This window comes from Pezoporus flaviventris, unplaced genomic scaffold (assembly GCF_033815535.1).
Source record: "Pezoporus flaviventris isolate CSIRO_AGI_PZ_B2104156 unplaced genomic scaffold, CSIRO_AGI_Pfla_v1 ptg000057l, whole genome shotgun sequence".
Classification (NCBI taxonomy): Eukaryota; Metazoa; Chordata; class Aves; order Psittaciformes; family Psittacidae; genus Pezoporus; species Pezoporus flaviventris.
This window is the reverse complement of record NW_026892605.1, coordinates 6,114,712-6,134,359: the sequence shown is the minus strand read 5'-3', so window position 1 is coordinate 6,134,359 and position 19,648 is coordinate 6,114,712. Positions and strand designations below refer to the sequence as shown.

The 19,648-nt window shown below is 37.0% G+C and overlaps 1 protein-coding gene across 8 annotated transcripts in view; it reads left to right on the top strand.

Annotated features, from left to right (window-relative positions):
* The window catches only part of NIPBL (NIPBL cohesin loading factor), a 155,012-nt gene that overhangs the window by 41,687 nt on the left and 93,677 nt on the right, over nt 1–19,648 (top strand). For all 8 annotated transcript variants that reach the window (XM_061469475.1, XM_061469478.1, XM_061469477.1 and 5 more), the window contains exon 2: nt 17,392–17,535. In XM_061469475.1, the coding sequence (XP_061325459.1) occupies nt 17,472–17,535 (64 nt within the window). In that variant the 5' untranslated portion in view covers nt 17,392–17,471. The remainder of the gene's footprint in view (nt 1–17,391; nt 17,536–19,648) is intronic.

The window sequence follows — 19,648 nt, the reverse complement described above, 5'->3', positions numbered from 1 at the left end:
ATTGAATGGTGTGGTTGATACAAGATGAGGAAATGATCTGTGGCAGATATTAATAATGCCTTTAAAAGTATTGCTGAGCTGCTGGTAAGTATCCATGCTAACCGCTGATCATATACTCCTGTTTTTTCAGGGGTTTTGTGCCTTAATCAGCTTTCAGTTTATTTGCCTCCCTGTTCTTGGTCAAGAGTTTTGTTACAGAGTATCTCAAAAATTGTTTTAGAAACCATTTGAAATCAGTTGTATGTAATTTAGATATTCACAAAAAACATACATAGTTGTACTTCTCACACCTACATAATTCTTGCAGTTTAAAATACCTTGCAGATTAAAATATCATAACTTGAAATCTCCATGAGTTGTTGTAGAATTTGGTCTCTGAGTACCATAGTTGCATATTCATTATTTTATGTTTTAATGGGCATTTAAATTACTTTTTCAGACGCTGAAAGTAGTACTTGATGGCATAAAACTCACAAGGTCATTCAGTGCCTGTTGAAAGAGCTGTGCAGTTTTGACCACTGTGCATCCCTTGAGACAGTTCTTGATTTGCATTTTTCAGTTTGTTCTTTGATCTTCAGTTCTTTCAAAACTGTCCGGTGAATGCTACCAAATCCTTGTCGTTAATCATTGAGTGTCATTGATCTGCTGTATTTTAGATGGACTCCTGTAAATGACAATAAAAGGTGGTAAGAAGTGGGAAACTGACTTAACAGTTCTTGTCAAGACTCTAATGATGGTGTGAAATTCACATTTTTTTCTCATCTGATAGTTGGTTCTTCTGTATCTGAACGTGTTTTTGGTTTCCTAAGATTTCTGCATAGGACTTAGCAGTGCTGTTATCTAAAGGCTAAGTGTATTTCATATTATCTATAGAATGGAGGGACACCATAGTAGGAAAGAAGTAATTCAGAAGGTTTCTAGAGTTTATTGTCAATGATTCCATGACACCAGGTGACTTACTGGCTGACAGGGGAGATGTGGTCCTAGACCTCATCCTTACAAATGAGGAAGAACTGACTGGGGATACAGGCTAAGACAGCCTTGGCTGCAGCAATATGTGATGGTGGAGTTCAGGATCCTGAGAGGAGGGAGCAAGGTAAATAGCAGTATTATATCAGTGGGCTGCAGAAGAGCAGGCTTTTGCCTGTTCAGGGATATGCTTTGAAGAGTTAGTTTACAGGTCTGGAAAGAATAGGGATTGTGGAAAGCTGGTTAATTTTTCAAAGATCAGCTTCTCCCAGCTCAAAAATGGTTCATCCTGACATGCAAGAAGTCAAGCCAAGGTAGCAGGAGGTCTGTATGGAGGACCAAGACGCTCCTAATAAAACTCAAATATAAAAAGGAAATGTGGAAGTGTTAACAGGATCAGGTGACCCAGGATCATGTAGGGCTGTCTAAGCATGCAGGGATGGAGTTAGAGGAGCCACACCTCGTCTGGAGCTGTGTGCTGTGAAAATGTGACAGACCACAAAAGGCGTTTCTACAGGTACATCAGGAGCAAAAGGAAGACTAGGGAAAAGAGGGCCCACTGCTGAATGGGAATAGGGACCTAGTGACAAGGGATGTGAAAAAGGGTGAAGTACTTAATGCTTTCTTCACCTTATTCTTAACTGGTTAAGACTGACCTGCCCAGGCACTGAGGCCAGCAGAAAGGTTGAAACAATGAGGACTTACCCTTGGTAGAGGAGTGTCATGCTAGGGAACATTTAAACAAACTGGATATGCAGAAGTCCATGGGACCTGGTGAGATGCATCCATTAAGTGCTGCAGGAGCTAGCCAGTGTCATTGTGAGACCACTCAATAGTTTTTAACGTTCATAGTGATCAGGGGAAGCACCAGAGGGCCGAAGGAAAGTGAATGTCACCTGTATCTTCATGGAAAGCAAGAGAGAGAAATCCAAAAAAATAAAAGGCCAGTCAACCTTACCCTGATCACTGGGAGGGTGATGCAGCAACTAATCCTGTAAATTACTTCCTATCAGGAGTAAGCAGCATGGGTTTATGGAGTGGAGATCTTGCTTGGTAAACTTATCTTGCTTGATAAACTAGCAGTGTGGATGAAAGTCTTAATTTTTTACTTTAGTAAGGCTTTCAACACTGTCCCATATCATCCTTGTCAGGCTGATCAATGAAGTACAGAGTAAATGAGCAGACAGGTGAATCAAAAACTGACTGAACTGCTAGGCAGAGCATTGTAAACAATGACATGAAGTGCAGCTGGAAGCCAGTCACCAGTGGTGTACTCCAGGAGCTGACACTCTGGCTAGTACTGTTTAACATCTTCATTAGTGACTTGGATGGTGGGGGACAGTACGCTCAGCCAGTTTGCAGACAGACTGGGGAGGAGTGTTTGAGGCATCAAATCCGCATCCTGCTGTTCAGAGGGAACTGAACATGCTGGAGAACTGGGCCAGCAAAACCATCAATCAGCTCAACAAAAAGAGGTGTTATGTCCTGCACTTGGGAGTGAATAACCCCATGTAATGGTGTAGCCTGAGGGCCATCAACCCTCATTGAATATGGAAGGTTGTGGATTCTCTATCATTCAGTTACCCAAAACCTGACAGGACAGCCCTGAGCTAACCTGCTGTAGCTGAGCCTGCACTGAGCAGGGGCACTTGGCTAGATGGCCTCCAGAGGTCTCTTCCAACTTTAAACATTATAGGAGTCTATTTTTATTTTTTTCATACAAATTCTCTTGAGGCAGAAAAATGTACTTGCATTGTGCAGACCATCACAGCTGTTAAATGCCAGCTATCTATTACAAAATTATTTTATAGCATTGCTCCCTGACTTCAGTAACTTACCTTTCATAATATATTTTACATATATATGCAGAATTTGCTTCTTGTTGCATGTATGTTTCATAAATGGCCATTTATTGCCTAGATACTTTATCACCTTTTTACTGTTAAGCCTCTTGTGTTAGCATAATAGGAAGCTTTATGGGATGTGGTGATTTTTAAAAAAGATGTCCTCTCCTGTATGCTAATTTTACTAATTAAAAGTATCTTTTTCGGTCCTCTTATACTTGCTTGGAAGGCCAGTAAGTATTCAATAAGTTACTGGAGGCAGCCTCAGAGTACTTCAGTGTGTTGGTGGAAATTGAGATGACAGCTTTCTGCTACAGAGAAAACCAGTGGTTTGAGATTAAAGGCCTCATCCTGCAGTTCTTACCTATGCACTCTGCACTGATACCTCATTCTAAGGGATAAATGTGATAACTGCATTTAGATTTATGCCTCTTTTCACTGTACCAGATTTATTAATTCTGAAAGAAAACCACATAGTTGTAAAAGACAGTACTGGTAACTCATTAAAACCAAGGGAAGTTGCAAAGAGTTTGTCATGAGCAGTGCTGAAAAAACATTGCTGTTGAACTGTTGAAACTTATCTTGGGTTTTGTTATATTTCATTGGAGCTTAACATTTGGTAAAAATTTCTGTTTTATAACTGGCTAAACTCTCTAATTTTTGTTCTTAATTAAATGGTAATCATAGTCATTCTTGATTTGGGGAAAGAAAAAGATAAGCTAGGTCTCCTAAATGCTTTCCAAAGTAGAGCTGTGCCCTAAATGACTACAGAGGGAATTGTCATTTTAGAGACTGGTAGTGTGAACATTTCCAGTTTCCTCAAATTATTATCTCAAATTCAGTTTCAGCTAGTATTTATTCTTCTGTTATATGCAGTGGAATTCAACTTTCCTTTAATATTAGAAGCCCTTTTTCTTCATTATGTGTTAATAGGCTGTGAGATTTTATTTTACTAAATGTACTCCAAAAGAGGTAGACATAATGGAAATTTTATGGGAGTGATTGACTGCTTACAGCTTTCCAAGATTGCTTGTCTCACATAATATCCTGGTCATTGAAGCAGCATTTTTATTAGGGGGTTTGCATGGTTTGTGGAGGCTAGATACCAGAATTGCCTTCTGAACTGAGAACTTGGAATCAGCTCAAGAGCCATGGCAGTTCCAGTCCCTTTTCTATCTAGTTTTAAAATTTGTGCTGAGGAGTGATGCTGAAGGGCTTTTCCAGAAGGAACTGAGACGTCATTCAAGCTTTGGATAATGTGCTGTCAACTGTGACAGATAACAATAATTTGCCTTGGGAAAAGGTACTCACTTGCAAAGTCCTGCCGGAAGACTGAATTGAACTGAGGGAAGTCTGACAGTAATTAACACCAGCCCTATGTTTCTGCCAACAGTTGCAAAGGCAGTGATGGTTACTTTGAAACCAATTAAAACGTTTCAGGTGTATCACATGAGTAAAAGTTACTTTGAAAGAATTGGGCAGTTGGGCAGAATGTTTTGTTCCTTCCAGGCTTGGGAAACAAACTTTTAGTTTGGGAATCTGTATGCTGAGTGTTAATGATGCTTACTTCAGCAGATTAAAGGCATTGTGTTAGTGATCTAGGAGAAGTGTTACTGAAAAAAGAAGAAATCTTAGAAACAGGTAGATGTTTTCTTTATCCAACAGAGCACCTTAATGGAAATTATTTAATCGTATTTGAGCTCTTAATTTCTGTTACTGATCATAGCAAAGTTGTGGGCATTGTTGTTACGATTTTACCCTTTTAATTATAATTTTTTATTTGCAAACTGTACCACATATACTCCAGAAGAAGAGAAAGGAGAGGCAAGTACTGTGACGGTAGGGGATGAAGTAGTTAGGTTTGCTTAGATACTGATTGATAGCTATTCTAGGTTCAGCAGTAGCAGTCATTTTTCTCCTTAGTAGCTGGTGCAGTGCTGTGTTTTTGAATTTCAGCCTGGAAACAACTCTGATAACACCGATGTTTTTAGTTGTTGCTAAGTAATGTTTGCTCTGACCAAACACTTTCTGAGTCTCGTGCTCTGCCAGGGAGGAGGGGAAGCTGGGAGGAAGCAGAGACAAGACACCTGACCCAAACTAGCCAAAGAGGCATGTCATGCCCACTATATAAACTATGGGGAGTCACCTGGAAGACCCAGATCTTTGCTCAGGTCGGGCTGGGCATCCATTGGCGGGTGGTGAGCAGTTGTATTCTCTTCCCTTGTTATTTCCCTTATCATTATTATTATTGGTGGTAGCAGTAGGGTTTTTTTTTTTGTTATACCTTAGTTACTGGACTGTTCTTATCTCAACCTATGGACGTTACATTCTTTTGATTCTCCACCCCATCCCTCTGGGAAAGGGGGGAGGAAGAAATGGGGGAGTGAATGAGCGGCTGTGTGGTTCTGAGTTACCGGCTGAGCTTAAACCACAACAATAACATCTTGTAATGGTAGTATAATGTTATGGTTAAAGCTCAGCTTTATAGTGCATTGTGTACTCTTCAGGGTAGTTTATCATCTGCTCTACAGGTGTATTAAATGAAAGTTCAATAAAACAGAATAGAAAGTTTATACCTAAATTGTTGTAATGCAGACTGGCAACTTAGAGTAATACACAATTATTTTACTACTTTTTCCCCCTCCAGTTAGAAAGGGCATGGCTTTACTGAATGGAGATGTATTTTTCATACATCTTACACATTTATTGGTCATCCTAATTGAATAACTGTAGTGGTAGTACAGAACTATAGTTGGAAGTCTGATTGGAGAAGTAGAAAAGTTAGATCCTTGTATCAAGTGTTTCCAGTTCATCCACTTCATCTGGCTGTAGAGAGTTTATTTAACCCAAGATGTTTGTATTTGTCAAAGCAAGAATAGAAAGCCTATGGCTTATATCTAGTACTGGCACTCTAAAGCACTGGAAGCTAAATCCTTTGCAGTTCCATGAATCTATGATTCAACTGATGAGGAATTTGTTGCATCCAGCGATCATGCGGGAAAAAGTGCCTCTGTTGTTTTGGATATTTCTAATTTTGTTTAAAAAGACGATTCCAGTTGGAGATGTTAAGATACCCGATTCTATTTGTATTTTAAAAAGCTTCTGGTGGTTTGTGTTGGGTTTGGTTTTCTATTTGTTATTTTCCTTATTGACATTTTTTTTTAAATATGACTATTCAGTGTGCATGTCAACTGTTTTCAAGCAAGTAACTTAGTCTCTGCCTCTTATAAAAGTAGTACACACATAGGATTAAATTAAAACCCATTAAAAATGTTGTTTTTTTTTTTTAAATTTGACTATTCAGTGTACATGGTAACCATCTAGTTTTAAAATTTTAAAAACGTTAACTTTTCAAGCAATTTGCTTAATCTCTGCCTCTTATAAAAGTAGTACACATGTAGGATTAAAAGCTAAAACTGAAAACTTTAGCATGGATGGTTTTGGAAGACAAGCCTACTTAAGTGTAGGCTTAATTCTTTGCAGATTTTAGCACAATTTCTGGACTCCTGTTGCTCTTTTACCTTGTGGTGACTTTTTTTAGCTGCGTATGCTCTTGTGTGCTTGTGTGTTCTTTGTAAGTTAGTCTAAAGAGGTTAATGAGAACTTCAGGATAAGTTTTTGCTATTAATGTCAATGTCAAGATTAGATATGTTATATGCAACTGTGTAATCTGAAAGTATTACTACTCTTTTTTTAAATGAAAATGGAGAAAATGCCTAAATGCATGCTTTTAGAGAAGGAGTTCTGCAAATACTAATTTTGTTAATATGGAGTTGTTCAGTGGGTTGTTTAAATTATTCTTTTTGGAACAGGGAGCCTCAGGTTTCAGGAAATGTTTTCTTCCTCAGTGTAATAAAATATGTTGTCTAAAGGGTTGAATTGTCTTTATTTTATTGTAGAGTAAGTCTGGCAGCTATGTGCCAGGTATAATAAATAGTACTGCTAAAAAAAAAAAATGAGATAGTCTCTTTGAATACATAAATTTTTATTTATTTTTTTTTTTAATTGGGAGAAAAATAGTGGGGTATGCAAAATCATGGATGCATGAGCAGAGTAGTAGTCCTCTATTACTTCCTTCACCGTGGAAGTGTAGGACAGGAAGAGGGAAAGGAAATTGAATATATGCACTGCCCTTGGTATTTGTTATCATGGACTATCTACCTCATTTTTACTAAAAAGCGTTCTTCAGTTCCAGTGTTAGCTTGATGGTAATCTTTAGTCCTTTCACATTTGAAGTGACTTGTTTTCTGCAGTTTTTTGTGTTGCATAATGAAAAGGAGAGCTCTGCAGAAATACCTGCATGGGCAGACCGTGTTTTATGGAGGAAAGGGATTAATAAATGAATCATGATGTCAAGATCTGTGACTGACATCATGATGTGGGAAAAATGGCAGCAAAGGCTAACTTGTTTGGCTGGAAATCACATTGGTTTCATAGACTGTTCCATGAGCTCTTTGGTCTTCAGCTCCTCTAGCCTTGTGCCTTCTGGAATTGCCATGGAAGGAGGATATAGCCGTTATGGAAGGGCTGTATTTTGTGTTTTCCAAAATAGTCTTCAAATGAAGTGAGGTTTTTAGCATAGTTTCTCAGTGGGAAAGTTTCTCAGCTTTTTGTGTCATGGATTATGATCCTGCTTTGCTCTTGAAAGTGAAAATAAAATCTCCTATTGATCTCCCACAGTCTAATTTCTTTACATGACCTGCAGTGTTTTTATGTGGTCTCCAGTGTATCTACCTTGGTTTTGGCATTGTTCTCCCTCTAGATTAGCAAAGATTCAGTCTTGAAATGTCATAGTAGACTTTCTGTTTTCTTTTATTTGTTCTATCCACTTTTGTTCTGATTGATAAGTTTGTACCAGAAGTGTACCATAGAAATGTACAATGTGAAACCTGGAATTTAACCTGTTTCTTGGAGAAACAAAACTGGAGCTAGTTCACAGCTAAATCACAGGTGTATTGTTTGTGTTCACCTGAACTGTTTTCAAGATGTGTGACTGACTTTGTCCAAATAAATAGAAATTAAAGGGACTACTCAAACTATGTCTACGTAACAACACTTAAGGCTTTTAATGTAAATTAACAGGAAGAAATGCTTTCAGGTGATTTAGTTGAGCTACACTGAACATTTAAGTTTATATTGTCTTTCAGAATTAGTAGCTTGAATTCAGTTGGTTTTATTTACTGTAAAATTTTCATTGAGTGAACTCTACTTACGTATGAAGAAGATTTCATACCGGTTTGAGATAGTTAAGTCTGTTAAAGAAAAAAACCTAACCAAAACACAGATGCATGTTTTAGGGAGTTTCTATGCATAAGGAGGTTTTCCTTAAGGTAGTGTTCTTCATTGTACTTGTTTTATACTAACTTGTTGTGGTAATCCTATCTGTAGAACTACTCTACCTTTTAGTTTGCTCCAGACTATTACTTTGACAAGTATGCTTTCAGATGTTGTCAGCTCTTCTGTGTTTCTTTGTGTTGCTGTAGTACCCTGTGGAGGTGGGCTGGGAATGCTCAACATGGACAGGTGAAAAGAGAAGTTTTTTGTGCGTGACCATCATAATTTTGAGATTCTACCTTATTGTTATTGATGGAATGTTTGTTTATGCTGTGATATTGGTAATTTTGAAAAATTTGAAAGTTGGGAAGTTAAGCTTGATTGAAGCCTGTAAGCAGCTTTGCAAACCAATTGCTTTAACCTGTTGCAAAATAGGTAGCTTTGGTTTAGATTTGTAATATGCAGACTGTCAAGGGTAGGATATAGAAGATGATCAGTAAGATGAAAGAAACACCGCTTTAAATAAATGCTTTTCTTGGAACTGCATCCCTCCTTTTAGCACAGTTTGGGAGCAAAAGAAACTTCTGTTGTGTCTGTGCTGCAGCCATAGGAGAATCAGCAGCAGAAGTTCAGGATGTCACAGGAGTCTTTCCTGGTTAGCTGTATGAATCCATCCCCAAACGTACAGAGATCTTACCCTAATATAGTATTTTTCCTAGATATTGAGACATACCTGTTTGTTACCATTTAGCCCTGGTTGCTCATAGCGAGCTGGTCATTGTTTGAGTTTAGTTGGTTAACAGTAATTCCAACACTGTAACTCTAGATGTTGTGTTATATACTTAAGGGCTTATTGATAACTTTGTGAACATGTATGGTTTTTTCCAGGTGTAGTTTGTTTGTTTCCTATGCTATGTCTTTGAGTTCATTGTCCTCCAGAAGTTTAGCTGACTGCAGTGCTCATATGAGAAAAAGCTTTTAGTGTGTGCAGTTGGGAAAAGGAATATCTTGGCTGACTAGTGATACTGTTTTACATGCTCGTTTATAATATTTTTGTTTGTAATGTTAATAGAAATGATAATTGAATAGGATAGGAAGATAATTTAAAAAAAAACCACCAAAAACATAAAGGAAAGAACCAGAGACTCCTGACTCTTTAGTAGTTAAAAAAATACTTTTGTAGTTAAAAAAATCATGGAGCTTTACTTTTTTTTAGGATTGCTAGGTTGGATGTTGTATGCAAAAATATATATGTAATCCTCAATTTTAGAATTTAAACACTATATAAAATTGGTAACCAAGTGATGAAAATTTTTATATGTTTGAAGTCTCTTGCACAATTATTGTATTTATTAGACACTAACACTGCATTTATTTTTTTAAAAAGTTACTTTTTCTCTCATGTTCAGTCTTTCCAATCAGAGTGGTTTAGCAAGATGTTAGTAATGTTACTTTAAATGTTAAATTGTATTATTTTGGAGGTTTTGTCTTTTTGAAGTTAGCATACTCTAGAGAGAACGTATCTTATCTGTATGTTGCATGAGCAATATAAGCTACCTTTTGTAAAATGAGCCAAATGGGAAAAAAATTGGGTAGCGAATACTGTAAAATTACAAAAATAATTCCCTTACTAGTAATTGTGCAGATGTGTACAGTAGGACAGTAGAAGCCATGATCTTTATGTGTTTCTGTATATAGTCAGTAGAAACACTGATTTATTTAATAATTTTCTCCTTAATGATCATGGCACTGTTTATCTGTAAGTCCTCAGTCTGATAATTTTGGAAAGCATAAGCTAATTTCAGTTATATTTTACAGAGGGTGAAAGTCTCAAGACAGTTTGATTTGTGAAAGTTGGTTGAGAATAGAGGAGAGATACTCATGTCCCCATTAAGGAAGAGGCCACAGCACATACTCTGTCTTCCATCTAGCAGCTGAGGTGTGGGAGTGGATTTGATGTGAGGGGAGGAAACTGTCTGTGTTGGGAGAGCTATCATAGATCCTTTGGAAAGAGGAATCGCCTTGCTGTGGTAAGGGGTTGAGGAGAAATAATACAGCACTCCGGAAAAAAACCAGCCACCTGCAGCGCTATACAGCATCAGTCTTAAACATGCACAGAGCTGAAGTTGATAAACAGGCAAAGAGATGAGTATTAGGGCAAAGGGAATAAGGTATTATAGGTCAATATTAATTCCAATACAAAAAAGAAGTGAGGCGCTTTTGAAATGCAACACACTAAATCTGTTTATGTAAAATTTTATGTTGCCATTTTTTGTGGATATCTAAAGAAAAACTTCTGTGTCTGTTTTCTTGGAGTGTACTAAAGAAGCTTGGAAAGATTTTAATTGTTTTTCAGAGTCAAAAATGAGGCAAAAAATATGTAACTGTTCTTAGAGTGTATTAAAGAAGCTTGGAAAGATTTTAATTGTTTTTCAGCGTCAAAAATGAGGCAAAAAATACGTAACTTGTGCAAAATCAGCTGCTGCCTCAACAGGTTTATTTCTTCTCAGTTTTGTATCATAAAGGTTATGAATCATCTGAGAGAGTTCAAAGACAGAAATGCAAGATTAAAAATTGGAAGACTGCTGACTTAAATAGGTTTTGGTTCAGTGTTTAGTCAGTAGGTTTTTAGCCTGGTTAAGATCCAACCTGATTAAAGAAAAAAAGTCTTTAAAATAGAAGTAAATGTCAATATACAACTGTTCTTAGAAAAGGTCAGCACTACTACCAGCTAACATAAAAAAAAAAACCAAGCTGCTACTTCCTCTCATGCCTGTCAGAGCTACTTTGTTAACAAAGATGTGTGTTGCAACCTAAAGTGTTCTCCATTTGACATATCTGACCTACAGAACCCTTTTAATTTTTTGTGCTCTTCTTCATCTTCTAGTCATTTTCTTTCAATAAAATGAACTGTATCTATTGTCTGCTGCTCTGTGTGTGCCTGAGCAAGCAAAAGGGTTATGCTCACCAAAAAAGTGCAATTACAGATGTACTACTTTGTTGGAATAAAAGTTGTGTGTGGATTATGTAGTGCAGATAGGAAATACATGCATGAACTACTGCTTGGGGTTTTCCTTTTATGTTTGAATTTCTCACTACACCTAATATCATGACTGCTGCCTAGCAAAGTTAGGTTTTTACAGTTTAATCCTACATTTGCTTCTGCAGGACAAAAGAATTCAGTAGCTCTCAGTAGTGTTAGGAACTTTGACATGAATGAATATCATAAAGAGGGTATTTATTGCTTAAAAAGATGGAAAAGGAGTGGAAATAAACTCCCTGAATTGCTGGATTCCCCCTGACAGAAGTTTTACCTACTTTATTTTGCAGACCTGGAAAATATAATTACACTTGTAAGGTATTGCATGAGTCATAGCTATCAATGCACTTGTGCCTGCAAAAATAATGTGAATTTTATGCAAGCTAAATTTTTAAAACATATGAGTTCTTTGACTTAGTTTTTGCTATCTTATCAGTATGATTCAATCTTGTATCACTTTTCTAATGAGAAGGAGCCATTAGTATCTTACTTTGGAACCAGGTACAAGATTTATGTTCCATTCACTTAAATTTAATCGCCGTGTTTTAAGGAGACAGCTGAGCTGCCTTACAGTAAGGCTTTTAAGCAGATTCTGTTTTGCATTAGTTCTGTAATAAAATAGCAAGAAATACATTTTCCTGTAAAGCTGTATGCTTATTTACATAGCCTCATTGACATATAGGGTGTTTTCCATAAAATTCAGTAATTCTGAGATTTACTTTTTTTCTCTTTTGCCAAAATAAGCTACACTTGTTGATCATCACAACACTTTTTAAATATAATCTGATTTTTCTGAAAATTTTTGGGTCAGATTATGTTTTGTGAAAGAATAGGCTTTTACTTGTTGGTTAAATGTTTTATTTGTATATGAAGGACTTGATATAGACTCATTTTAAAGAGTTCTTCATGCTAAGGCATCCAAATTAAATATATGAGATGTTATTTTTAGTGAGGAACACTGCTTGTAAGTACTTTTTAATTTTTGTATCACATATAATGAATAAAAATTAAAGTTTCCTGTGCTTTGAAGAAGGATACAGCTTTAGCAAGAAAAGGTTCTAATGCTGCAAGAGACCTGCTCCTTCTTTTCAGGAAACTGTGTTTTAATGTATTTTCACCCTTTGTAACTGAAATTTCAGTAAAAGTCAGTATTTGCTCCTAGACATTCACAAAGAATCATAGACTCATAGAAGGGTTTGTGTTGGAAGGGGCCTTAAAGCTCATCCAGTTCCAACCCCCCTGCCACAGGCAGGGACACCTTCCGCTACACCAGGTTGCTCCAAGCCCCATCCAGCCTAGCCTTGAACACTGCCAGAGATGGGGCAGCCACAGCTTCTCTGGGCAACCTGAGCCAATGCCTCACCACCCTAACAGTGAATTTTTTTTCCTAATACATAATCCTCCATTCTTCCTTGTCCTGTCACTACTTGCTCTTGTAAAAGTCCTTATCCACCTTTCTTGTACCCCTCCTTTGGGTACTGGAAGGCTGCTTGAAGGTCTCCCTGAGCCTTCTTCAGGATGAACAAGCCCAACTAACTCAGCCTGTTTTCAGAGGAGAAGTGCTCCAGCCCTCTGATCATCTGTGTGCCTCCTCTGGACTTGCTCTAACAGGTCCATGTGTTTCTTGTGTTCAGGGCCCAGGAGTTGAATGCAGGACTGCATTTGGGGTTTCACAAGAGCAGTTTAGTAGGGAAGAATCATCTCCCATGACCTCCTGCTCATGCTTATTTTGATGCTTGGGATTGCCCTGATAGAGGTGCAAGACCTTGCACTTGGCCTTATTGAACTCAATGAGGTTGGCATTGGCACACTTCTCAAATGTGTCAGTGTTCTGCCGGTTGGTATACCTTTACTCCAGCATGTCGACCGCAACATGCAGCTTGGTCTTTGTCAAACTAGCCTGACCACTTCTGCATCATGTGTATCAGGGAAGCTGTGTACTACCCATTGGTCTCTGCTCTCTGCACATGGCTTAGTCTGATTATTTTTTTTCTTCCCCCCCTTTTTTTTTAACTTTTGAAATTTGTGATGGTTCAGTTGTGTCATTTCACCTCCTCTCGTTCCAGAGGAAGAGTTATTACAGATTCAATCCTTTATTATTTTACCCTGGTGGAAATTTGTGTGCATCTGCTTTAGGGGCATCTTTTCTTGAATCCACAGACCTCTCATACTGTGTATGCTTCCACCACCTTTACTGGGGGTTTCTCTTGCCATTTACTATGGTGCCACTGCCACTAGTATTCCATGGGCAGCAGAGACATTAATGTCATTGTTATGGACTAGAACAGTGGAGCACAAAGGAATGTGGTAGTAGCCACAGACAAAGAAGCTGGTTTCTCAAAATTTTTTTTCTAAGCTTTCTTTATATTCAGAAGCAGCTTACAATTGGCACACTACAGTCATTTTCACTAAGGTTTCTTTTCTTACAGTGGTTTTAGTTATTCAAGCACCTGTTATGGGAATAGTTGTAGTAAACACATGCTAATACTGGTTTAAAAATTGGTCTAGGTAATTTTTATCTCAAACTATTTAATTTTTCGTTTGCTTTGGCAGCATCACTGGTTGTGCTGGCTGATCACTTAATCCAACACAAGATTTCACTAGTACACTGATTTTCATCTGGTTTTGTGCTTCTGAGATTTCTGTATTTGTATTTTCAAACAATTTTTTGTACCTAGTATTGTAGAAGGTGAAACTGTTCTGTGTGTGCTGTGAACTTCCTGATTTCATAAGTGCTAGTGAGTTTTCTTGGGCTTTTATTGTTAATAATGAGTCTTCATTTCTGACACCACCACCCTCCTATCGCTCCCTTTCTCTTTACTTCCTTCCATATGCTACAAGCACTGCTCCTCATTGGGTGTTGAAGTTAGGTTAATATCAGGTAGCTTCTTAGTTTCTTGCAGTATTATTTTAACTTTAGACAGCTTGATCAGTGATTAATTAATGTGCAGTTGCAGTTCTGACTTTTTGTAAGATTGACTTAGTGTTGTCGAAGTGTTGAAATGCTTTATATCATGAATGTGTGTTTCTCCTCTCCCCCATGCCCCTCAGGTACTTACATATTAGGCTGTGTTTTGACAGCTGTATCTCCTTCCTTAGTATTTTTTGAAGTCGTTTTGATAGCATTTAGTTCTGGAAAATTAGTGTACTGTAACTCTGGCATGGAAACCAGAAATGCGTCCTCTTGTGGGTAAATCTTGTGATGTACCTCACTCAGTATCTTGTTTCAGTGAGAATTAGAGAGCGTTCAGTCTCTTTCTGCCTCTCCCTCATTCTTTAAGTGACTTTATTTTTTTTTAATTTTTTTTATTAAGGATTGATAAATAGCAGAGCTTCATTTAGTGACTAGAAAGAAAGGTAGTTTATTGCCAAGTGTGAAAGTTTAAAACTAGCTATGAGGCGAGGATTCTTAAATTTCTAGTAGCATGTTTCCTTATCTAAAAGAAAGGAAAAAGTCCACTGCTCACCAAAATTATCAAACAGCCAATACCTGAGTTGTACTGGTTTACTTTCAGTGTGCAGCTACAGAAGTCAACTTTGATCATGGTGCTGCAGTTGCATCAATATGATGCTACTCAGCATGTAAGAAATGAAAACCACATTTAAAAGTATTTAATTCTAAATTGAGATTTAATAAGGTAAACTAAATAAAATGTAAGTGTATTTAAAGTATTCTATTTAACAAAATGCTTTGAAAAATAGAAACATAGAGATCTAATAACATAGTCATTCTTTAAAATGCAGTTTTAATCCATCTAATTTTGTCTCTCATATTCTTCTCAGAAATATATTAAGTCAGTTATATACAAGTTATTTTTAAAATAGTCATAATAAATGAAAGAATACCCTGGGAATGGCAAATGAAACATTTAAGTGTATATAGGAAATTTCTGAAAGAAGTTGGTTACTTATCTTTGCATTACTGTTCAACGTGTTTATTACTGCACAAAAACAGATTTTTCCCTTTATTCTGTTTTCCACTGTTATCATGCGTGCACATAGCTGAGCTGGGAAGAACTGATTTTTTTTTTTTTTTTTTTGAGGAGGAACGTTTCATAAATGCAGGGCTTGAACCTTCATATAGTAACAAGTGGTCAGAGTCCTCTTGTCGTTTCATTGACAGTCAGATGCTGCAGCAGCTGGAAAAGTACCATTGGGTTTTGTTTCTTTTCTGGATATTGTAAAATGTTGATTCTTCTCAACTAATTGTGAGCGGCTACAATGTAGTACTTCTAACTCTTACTACACTTGGGGAATGGAAAATAAAGAAACCCTACAACAAAACTTGTCTGTCAATCAGGCTGTTGTTGCTTCCTCTCCTGATATTTTTGCGTGAAAGAACCTATCTGATGTGGAAGCGTCAATTCCCCCCCCCCCCCCCAGCTGCTCGATATTTTAAATTCCTTAACTGAGTGAGTTTACTGATGTTCTTGGTGACATCAAATATGACTGGATTTTAGTCTCTAGTTCTGGAGTTGTATCCCACTTTGTTTGCCAGTTGTATAACAGTTTTGCTCTCAACACAACAGGCTCAGTATTTGGACCCAGATACTCCTTTGTGGTTTCTTTGTATTGTGCCTGTTGTATAACCTAATCTCATTATTTAATCCCATCTCTCTTGGTCTTTTGTTTTCTCTCACCTGTTTACTCACATTCTCATACTTACAAAAACTTAAGTAAGAGGCAGAATTCTTGAATTGCTATGTGTAGTTCCCAGCTGATGCAGGTAACTACATCCTGTCCCTTCTGTAACAACTCTATGATCCATGCTTATCTATACTATTCTTAATGGAAGCTCTTCCAAATGTTGGCAGCTCAGATGGTGAAAAGCTCTCTTCTCATTTTCTTCTTGCTTGCACTCATGCCCCATTTATTGTTGTGTTAGCGTTGTGCTGTAGCATTCTTCCTTTGTAACCTTCTTTGACTGCTTTAGAGAGAGCAGTCACATCCCCTCTTGACCTTTGTTTTCTTAGCTAAACAAACCAACCCCTTTTACTCTCCTCTACAAAAGAAAGTTTGCTCTTTCCTGACCATACCAGCTTACTGCACTTGCTTCACTCTAAGGTCTTGCCATTTCAGGTTTCTTATATATCTGTGGAGAAGGTTTCTAATTGTCTAATTTCTAAGTATCTGGTTTTGGAGGAATTTTTCCCATTAAATAACTGTATAATTTAATTCTTAAAAATATTGTCTTGTAAAGTCAGCAAATCATGACTTCTGTCTCCTTAGTATATAATGTAAATGCTTACCGGAGTCTCTTTGCTATTACCAAAACTGTTAACGCAGGTGCCTGTCTATAGTAAGTAGCCGTATTCATGTTGAATTCTTTTAATTTTTTTGCCTTCAAAAACACTATATGCAATTTTTTATTTTTCCATTTTTCTAGTATAATAGTGGATTGTAATGTGTGATCTTCGCAAAGTTTTGTTGTTTTGGAACTGCAGTCGAAATTATTGTGATGATTTTTTTTATTTTTTTTTTAAGTTGGGATCTTTATGGTTAGTGTAAACTGAGTGAACAAATTTGCTTTTCAGTAGTTGAATATAAACTATGCTGTTTTACAGGAAATAAATGAGCTAGTTCTGTGGCAGCTAAACCTTTTCTTCAGCTACCTTTTCTGAAGGTGGCTAAACCCCCTTCACAAGGGCTAAACTCCCGTTGTGAAGGGGGGTGATACGGTTTCTGGTAGTAGTTTGACCAGACGGTAGTTAATATTAGATATTTTCAGATGAATTTTGAAATAGCAACTACTTTTAAATTATACCGAGGTTTTGTATTTGTCACATAGTTTACTCCTTGCTTTTTGCATCTGTAATTTACTCCTTTTGGTTGTGTTACTCTTATATGAAAAATATCTCCTCCTACAAAACTGGAAAGTGAATATGGCAGCTGTAATTAATCACACTGGGTATGTGTATGAGCTAATAGAAGTTTTGATAACAGTTTCGAGTTGGTTCTGTGTTACCTGAGCAGATTGTCTTCTAATTGCCTTATCTTGCATCTTTTTTGGTGAAGGACTCTCCTTCTGAGACCAGAAGCTTGCCTTCTGATTGCTTAATATCATTGAATATTTAAAATCTACATTGCTCTACTCAGTCTCGACAAAATTTACATAGTATACAACTGAGGGTATGGTCTGTGTTTCATTTATGTTACTGAATTTAAAATTCTGAAAAAGTAAACTGAGAATTTTCATTTGCTTCTTTTCATGTCTTTTTTTTTTCTCCCCTCCCCCCCCCCCTTTTTTTTTTTTTTTTTTTTTAGTGCTTGGGAGATGGGAAGTAATGATAGCTGGCACCTGAATTAAAATATCTGTGTAGGCACTACTATCCCAGAACTTCAGGATGAATGGGGATATGCCTCATGTTCCTATCACTACTCTTGCAGGGATTGCTAGTCTTACAGACCGTAAGTATTCTTCTTTTTCTTGACTTTGCTATGCTGTTTTGTACCTCTTTGGTAAATATCTGCATTTTCAAAATACTAAAAATAGTTTTATTTTAAAATTTCATAGAGGTAGAATTATTCAAAATCAGATTTGACATTAAAAATGTTAATTTTCTCACTGCTTTAATTTTGAAAATCTATTCAAATGAAACATACTAATTTAAACATGAAGTGAAATGCATGTTAAAGAAAAAATCCTTAAGGAAACTTGAAACAAAATACAGGAACTCATTGTTTCATGGAATCGCAGAATGGTTTGTGTTGGAAAGGGCCTTAAATACCTTCCAGTTCCAAGCCCCTGACATGGGCGGGGACACCTTCTGCTAGGCTGGGCTGCTCCAAGCCCCATCCAGCCTGGCCGTGAACAGTGCTAGGGATAGGGTGTGTTTGTTCGGAATATCATTCATTAGTATATCTGGGTACCCCCCAAATAAAGAGAACCAGATAAATTATAAAATGCTTGTCTAAAACACATATCATCATGATCACCACAACAGAGTGATGGAGAGGGAGAAACAGAAAGAGAGAGGGAGGGAGAGGGTGAGGGAGGATTAGACTGATGCTCAACTAACCAGCTAGAGTTGTGGAATATGCTGAATATACTTGAAACCTAGTTCCTTAATTTTGGACAAGGTACAAAAAAGTTGCCCTAATTAATAGGTGCGAAGATTGGCTGCTACAATGGAAATCAGCAGCTGAAACTGTGAGTCTTCTTTCATAGCTGTTCAGCCTAACAAAACGGGTAGATAAGGTGCGTGTACTGTCTTTAAATGTATCAGGAAGACAAGATGCAAGGACTATTTACATCAAAACCTGATACTGGCACAAACCCAAATGGTTTATAATGTGACCAAATATATATTTTTAGAGAAAACTAAGAGGAAATCTATTATACTGTAATGAGGTCCTAGAATAACCATTGTAATAAGAGTAGTTTGAACAAAGATGCTTGTTGTTTATAAAGTGTAGGAAAGGATTCATAGCTCAGTTGTCTGAGGATAATTGGACTCTGACATGGGTACATCTAAGCTCTTGTTTTTATTATACTACTACTGAAATGTGGAAACTTTCCAAGGGACACTTGGAATATGTACGTACGTACCCAGCAATTGAATTTAACTGCCTACGGTAAAAAAAGAGGATGTATTGGAAGAAAAAAACATCTTCATGTCATTCTGATATTCTGAAATACCAAATTGGAAGATGCTGCTTATGTGTTTATGGGTGTTTTTATATATCTTTATGTATATCTAATAATGAATCATCAGTATGCAAAGAGTAAGTTTCCAGGATATGGAAGTTTTCCAGCATTAAATATTTGCAGGTAAGGTTCTGAAGAAAATCAAAATACTTAACTGGTAGAAGTCACTGGCCAGGCCCCTGGTACAAGAGTTTCTTGGAACACTTCCACTATGTTTGGTAGGATTAGCCCTTGTGTTAGGTTCATTTGCTTCTTTATCTGTCATGTTTATCTGTTTTTTAGAAACAGCAGAGCAGCTGAAAGAGATAGTTTTGTAACTGCTTTGGTTTATTTTTCTCTGTCTGAAAATAAGGAAGTGCAACAGGCAAGACCTGTTGCCCTAAAAACACAGGGGACATGATGACCAGAGGTAGTAGAGTAGCTAGTTGACCAGATAAATTTATACTGTTTTAATAAATATGGTTTACTGATCTTGCTAATTTTTTCCAGGTTTCTGACACATTCAATGTAATCTGAAAGCTAGCTGTTTTAATATATTATACACTTCTGTTTGAATTGCAGTGTATTTCTAAATACAGTAATGGTATACATTATGTAGGGGGAAAAATATGGGAATTCCACACACACCCCTTTTTTTTTTTTTTTATTAAAGCATTTCAAAACATAAAAGAGTGTATTTTGCTTGAGGCTTTTTGGTTTTGTTTGTTGTTTGTTTGTTTTTTTTATCTGAGAGCTTTAACCAGCCTGGGAACTTGAAGTTAGTGCCAGCTTTTTTTTGTGGACCCAAGAAATTGATTTTTCTCTGTAGCTGGCTTTTTGGACTCTTCTGGCTTACTCTCCTCTTGTCTGTGTAGCTCTGCAAATCATCCAGTC